Source organism: Xenopus tropicalis, chromosome 2 (assembly GCF_000004195.4).
Source record: "Xenopus tropicalis strain Nigerian chromosome 2, UCB_Xtro_10.0, whole genome shotgun sequence".
Taxonomy (NCBI): domain Eukaryota; kingdom Metazoa; phylum Chordata; class Amphibia; order Anura; family Pipidae; genus Xenopus; species Xenopus tropicalis.
In genome coordinates this window covers 130001-136865 of record NC_030678.2, presented here as the reverse complement: position 1 = coordinate 136865, position 6865 = coordinate 130001, and the positions used below count along the sequence as shown (strand labels likewise).

The following is a 6865-nucleotide window of genomic DNA, read 5'->3' as shown; positions in this document are numbered from 1 at the left end:
ATTTCCCTGGGGGGCAAACAAATCCAACACACAGCACCCAACAAATGTCCTTTATTTACATACAAGGAAAAGACACAACCCCCAAGGGGAGCAGAGTGTGGGGGCAATACATGGCGGAGGGGCAATACAGGGGGGAGGGGCACAATGATGTTACAGAGCCCCTGAGCCAGTGATCAGAACCAGCCTCTAGGGTCCAACAAGCCCCCCCGTGACTCCAGCAATGGGAAACGCGCCAATGGGCTTTGCCTGAAGGTAGGGATCTACTCCCCCTACGAGCCCCTGTGGGCAGGCCTAGTTACCCCCCCATTTACACTGGGGCTAATGAATGGCCCGTACCCACGGAGCCCCCACACTGACACAGCAATAAATAACTGTAACGAAGCGGCACAAACACTGGCCCATTACTGTGGGACACACAGATACTGACCCATTTCATGGTTGGTGCCAAAGGGCTCTGTCGGCCAATTAAATGGCCTGAAAGATGAGGCTTTAAAGGGGATATAAACCCAGCCATGCTGCCCCACTGCGCCCCCTAATGTTGCTATAGAAGTTTCCAAAAACATAATTATAGATGCAAGAATATGCACCAATGAGAATTCTACTGAGCCAAAACTTCACTATAGATACAAGAGAAGTGACCAATGAGAATGCTGATTCCCTGTGTCAGGCCCCTTGCTGGTACCTTACATATAGAGATAATGATGGCATTTTCCCGTCATTATATGGCACAGGAATCAGACATGGGGATAAAGGGACAGACTTGTTCAGTGCTGGGAAACTGTGCTTATTGCTCCCAACTCCAATTGCAGGAACAGAGAACAGGGAGCCGGATTTACTCACATCAGCTGGGATTCTCATTGGGGGATTCTTTTGCATTTTAATGGGGGAAAGTTTTATTGGGCAATATTGCTTTAAGAATCCAACCCTGATGTTGCTGGACTACAGCTCCCAGCATGCCTCACCCTTCATTATATGTTACATTATTCTGGGATTTGTAGTTCAGCAACAACATTCGGTGGAGCAGCGCTGTGCAGCAGGGTTTATATCCCCTTTAATTCCCATTGCACATTAATCTGATCTCAGTGAGGTCACTGGCAGCCCAAACAGGAGGCTGAAGGGATAAGTGACATCACAATAAGAGGTGCTGGGGGGGGCGGCGGCGACTGACAGGATGAGTGATGTCACTATCAGCAACTGTAGGAGCCCCGGGGGGGGGCAGTTGATAGGAGTGAGGGAGATTAGGAATGGAGGAAGCGATTGAAGGCATTGTAGGCAGATTCTAAATCGAACAACATTTGCCGCACTTGGGAATCATCCAGTTCATCCGACGCCGACATACTGCTGAGCTTCTGTAACCTGCAGCCAGGGGGAGATAGAGAGTCAGTGGTACTGCCCCTAGCAACTGCCTCACAGGCACAGCCATGATCTGTATTCCCCCGTACTGAGCCCAATCCAGCAGGAACAGCCCCCTAAGTTTGCCCATAGCCTGTACAGAGATACCATAAAACTATGGCACATAGGGATTCCCCTGTACTAAGCACAATTCAGCAGGAACAGCCCCCTAAGTTTGCCCATAGCCTGTACAGAGAGATACCATAATACTATGGCACATAGGGATTCCCCTGTACTAAGCACGATTCAGCAGGAACAGCCCCCTAAGTTTGCCCATAGCCTGTACAGAGAGTTACCATAATACTATGGCACATAGGGATTCCCCTGCACAATTCAGCAGGAACAGCCCCCTAAGCTACTCCCCTGTACTAACACTGGGAATGGAAATTGGGTGAAACCACGTGGAAAGAGTAAGACTAGGGGGTCTGTAGGCAGAAGGGGATGATGGGAAGTGTAGGAGATCATACTTACCACTGACTCACTTTCTCCCGTCCCTCAAAATCAGGAGGGAGGTGGCTCATCCTGTTCATGGTCTCCATTAACTCCCGCAAGTCAGGCTGGATCTGAGGAATGATTGTATATGAAGAGACTCTCAGGGGCCACAAAGATACAACCTAGGGCCACACTGGCACCCTCCTTCCCAGTCCCACACCGGCACCCTCCCACCCAGTCCCACAACGGCACCCTCCTTCCTTCCCATACCCACACCGGCACCCTCCCACCCAGTCCCACAACGGCACCCTCCTTCCTTCCCATACCCATAGTGGCACCCTCCCACCCAGTCCCACACCGGCACCCTCCTTCCTTCCCATACCCATAGTGGCACCCTCCCACCCAGTCCCACACCAACACCCCCCGTGCCACCCCACTGTGCCAGACAGCTCAGGGCTACACACACACAGACAGTACCTCATCCATGGCGCGGATCTCCAGGCGCAGTTTGTCCATGACAGTGATGAAGAGCTGGAGAGACAAAGGGAAGTGTCAGTATGGGGGCACGCAGAAGGGCACCCCCCCCCACGGAAAGGCGGAGCCATGCCGCTTATAATGCCCGGGGAAGGGGGGTACAATGATACAAAGGACATAACTGTACATTACCCTTTCTTGCCTACTCTCCCTCCCTGCTGCAGAGCCGGCGGCAGCACCCCCCCCCCCCGTGCCCATTCCTGCCCCCGTACAGACCCGCCTGGACACATCCCCACCCCGTGCCCATTCCTGCCCCCGTACAGACCAGCCGGGACACATCCCCACCCCGTGCCCATTCCTGCCCCCGTACAGACCCGCCTGGACACATCCCCACCCCGTGCCCATTCCTGCCCCCATACAGACCCGCCTGGACACATCCCCACCCCGTGCCCATTCCTGCCCCCGTACAGACCCGCCGGGACACATCCCCACCCCGTGCCCATTCCTGCCCCCGTACAGACCCGCCGGGACACATCCCCACCCCGTGCCCATTCCTGCCCCCGTACAGACCAGCCGGGACACATCCCCACCCCGTGCCCATTCCTGCCCCCATACAGACCCGCCTGGACACATCCCCACCCCGTGCCCATTCCTGCCCCCGTACAGACCAGCCGGGACACATCCCCACCCCGTGCCCATTCCTGCCCCCGTACAGACCAGCCGGGACACATCCCCACCCCGTGCCCATTCCTGCCCCCGTACAGACCAGCCTGGACACATCCCCATCCCTTGCCCATTCCTGCCCCCGTACAGACCAACCTGGACACATCCCCATCCCGTGCCCATTCCTGCCCCCGTACAGACCAGCCTGGACACATCCCCATCCCTTGCCCATTCCTGCCCCCGTACAGACCAGCCTGGACACATCCCCATCCCGTGCCCATTCCTGCCCCCGTACAGACCAGCCGGGACACATCCCCATCCCGTGCCCATTCCTGCCCCCGTACAGACCAGCCTGGACACATCCCCCCCCGTGCCCATTCCTGCCCCCGTACAGACCAGCCTGGACACATCCCCCCCCCGTGCCCATTCCTGCCCCCGTACAGACCAACCTGGACACATTCCCCCCGTACAGACCAGCCTGGACATATCCCCCCGTACATACCAGCTAGATCCACTTACAGATACAATGTCAGCAATGCAGCGGTTCAGATTCCCTTTATCATCCTTGATGGTGATTGGTCGATCCTCTTTTATTCTTTCCATGGCCAAAGGGCAGTCAAGCTGAGGGGCAACACAGCGAGGGGCAGAATTGACCAAAGAAACAAGTCACATGACAGGGATATACAGAGTAAGGTACAAGCAGGAGCGCGGGGAGGGGCATATTAGCCGGATAATCTTCTGTTCTAACGAGCACATAATGATTTCCCTTTTGCTTTATTTGCCCCCCCATTCCCTCCCAAAGCCTTAAGCTTCCTGTTGTGTTATAATCCCCTGACAAGCACACTGGCCAGCAGCCATACATGGAACGCTCTAAGCTACTTCTAAGGTTCTAGGAACCTAAAGCCACAGACCCATAATACTATGGTACCGGCTATTTAGATGGAACAGCCCCCCCACCCCCATACCAACAGCCCCACGGGCAGCTTATAGGGCTCACCCTGTATTTCCGGCAGAAATCATCGATGGATCCAACCTCGGCCCCTTGCACCTGTTTGAAGGCAGCTTTGTACTGTACCAGGAGGCGAGAGCAGGCCGCTGTGTATCTGGGGCAAACAGGGGGCAGTTACAGGTGTGTGTGCACAAACAGAAGCATGGGGTATATAAAGGGGTATATAAGGGGGGGGGGCAGGGAAGGGGAAGAGACAGGGGTGGGAGGAAAAAGACCATTATATAGGGGGCAATAGAGAGAGAGGTTCCTGTGCCCCATTCCCTTCATACTCACTCGCTGGGGGATACACAATCCTTAATGTATGCCTTCTCTAGCGCCTGCAGCGTCTTAACAACCGCAAACAGTTCCGCCATGTTATCATACCTGGGGGGCAAATAGTGCATATTGTATATATACAGGGAGAGACTGGGTGGGGCGGGCGAGATTCTGTAACATCTGTAGCGACAGGGCAGCATAAATCCTGCAGCCTTGTGCCTTTATATGGGGGGCACAGAACCCCTCAGTGACTGCTAATATCCTTATCATTTACAGTAGGGGGTACATTATCCCTTATAATACATGAGTGATACTCAGAGTTCCCTGTATAACTCAGCCTGCAGCCTTGTGCCTTTATATGGGGGGCACAGAACCCCTCAGTGACTGCTAATATCCTTATCATTTACAGTAGGGGGTACATTATCCCTTATAATACATGAGTGATACTCAGAGTTCCCTGTATAACTCAGCCTGCAGCCTTGTGCCTTTATATGGGCACAGAACCCCTCAGTGACTGCTAATATCCTTATCATTTACAGTAGGGGGTACATTATCCCTTATAATACATGAGTGATACTCAGAGTTCCCTGTATAACTCAGCCTGCAGCCTTGTGCCTTTATATGGGGGGCACAGAACCCCTCAGTGACTGCTAATATCCTTATCATTTACAGTAGGGGGTACATTATCCCTTATAATACATGAGTGATACTCAGAGTTCCCTGTATAACTCAGCCTGCAGCCTTGTGCCTTTATATGGGGGGCACAGAACCCCTCAGTGACTGCTAATATCCTTATCATTTACAGTAGGGGGTACATTATCCCTTATAATACATGAGTGATACTCAGAGTTCCCTGTATAACTCAGCCTGCAGCCTTGTGCCTTTATATGGGGGGCACAGAACCCCTCAGTGACTGCTAATATCCTTATCATTTACAGTAGGGGGTACATTATCCCTTATAATACATGAGTGATACTCAGAGTTCCCTGTATAACTCAGCCTGCAGCCTTGTGCCTTTATATGGGGGGCACAGAACCCCTCAGTGACTGCTAATATCCTTATCATTTACAGTAGGGGGTACATTATCCCTTATAATACATGAGTGATACTCAGAGTTCCCTGTATAACTCAGCCTGCAGCCTTGTGCCTTTATATGGGGGGCACAGAACCCCTCAGTGACTGCTAATATCCTTATCATTTACAGTAGGGGGTACATTATCCCTTATAATACATGAGTGATACTCAGAGTTCCCTGTATAACTCAGCCTGCAGCCTTGTGCCTTTATATGGGGGGCACAGAACCCCTCAGTGACTGCTAATATCCTTATCACTTACAGTAGGGGGTACATTATCCCATATCCCGTGATACTGAGAGTTCCCTGTATGAGGGGCAGTTGCCGGTGTGCCTGGGGCAGTACCAGGGGCAGTGCCAGTAGATCAGTGCCAGTAATGGAGGGGTCGGTACTTACTTCTCTCGTTCCCGCGCATTCTTGTACAACTTCACTTCCTGGAAGTAGAAAAACACAGAAGGTTCAGCAATAGACAAAATGGCTTCTAGCCCCCGACTGAGTGCAAGCTCTGGGGGTTCAGTCACACTCTAGCCACGCCCCCTCCCTACCAATCTCACCTCATACAGTTCAGGCTTATTTCCGGGAGCTGGAAGGAAAGCAGAGACAATAATGATGAGAGGAAGATCCCCAGGCAGGCGCCAGTAATTGCCCCACCGAGGGGCGCTACTTACCCCCAATGTTGGCCGGGGCAGGAATCCCATGGAACATTCTGACAGATCAAGGGACCTGCAGGGAAATAAAGGAAACGGCCCTTGTACTTACAGTCCCTTCAGTTTAACCCCTTCATGCCCACAGCACAAACAGCTACAATAAGGGCTATGATGTCATTACGGTGTAAGCGATTTGCATGACAATTAATATGCAGATTTTCAGGGAAACATATTTCTGATGAGGTCACTCAGTCACCCCACGGAGGGCACGTACCCGGGCTGTTGGGCCAGTTGGGCAGATCCCCAGCACAAAGCCCGAGTACACACAGTCAGTTGGGGGGCAGTTTGGGCTGATACCCCTAAGACCCTCGGGGAAGGAGGATTATTGCCCCTGCCAGTTGCTACCGTCGGGGGTGCCGCTGGCGGGGCTACCGTCGGGGGTGCTGCTGGCGGGGCTACCGTCGGGGGTGCTGCTGGCGGGCTACCATCGGGGGTGCTGCTGGCGGGGCTACCGTCGGGGGTGCTGCTGGCGGGGCTACCGTCGGGGGTGCTGCGCTTCGGGGATTAGCCCAAACAAATGGACCAATAGGAAGGTGTGCGTATGGGGCAATGGCTTGGATACTACAACTTGCTGTGACTGCCCCTGGCTAGTGGGTAGGGGGCACATACACATCTGCCTGGCAAAGTAAATGCCCCAAGCTGGGAGCAAAGACACACAGTAATAATACAGTAACTATGGCAACAGTACAAACCATAGGCTGATGGGGGAGTGGCCTTTTAGCCCCACATTATCCATCTTTCATAAAAACACCAAGAAACGTCCCCCACACAGAGCAGGTTGGGGGGTAAATATCCCTCACACAGAGCAGGTTGGGGGGTAAATGTCCCTCACACAGAGCAGGTTGGGGGGTAAATATCCC

The 6865-nt window shown here is 53.3% G+C and overlaps 1 protein-coding gene across 6 annotated transcripts in view; it reads right to left on the bottom strand.

The window, feature by feature from the left end:
• Window positions 1-35: 35 nt before the first annotated feature.
• Window positions 36-6865, bottom strand: part of vps28 (vacuolar protein sorting 28 homolog) — a 9317-nt gene continuing 2487 nt past the window's right edge. For 4 of the 6 annotated variants that reach the window (XM_012955106.3, XM_012955104.3, XM_031895969.1 and 1 more), the window contains exons 2-10: window positions 5967-6021; window positions 5853-5881; window positions 5695-5732; window positions 4244-4333; window positions 3959-4064; window positions 3481-3582; window positions 2302-2355; window positions 1864-1955; window positions 1011-1356 (exon numbers count right to left, since the gene is read on the bottom strand). In XM_012955106.3, coding sequence (XP_012810560.1) covers window positions 1239-1356; window positions 1864-1955; window positions 2302-2355; window positions 3481-3582; window positions 3959-4064; window positions 4244-4333; window positions 5695-5732; window positions 5853-5881; window positions 5967-6003 — 666 coding nt within the window. In that variant the 5' untranslated portion in view covers window positions 6004-6021 and the 3' untranslated portion in view covers window positions 1011-1238. 6 annotated transcript variants of the gene reach the window in all.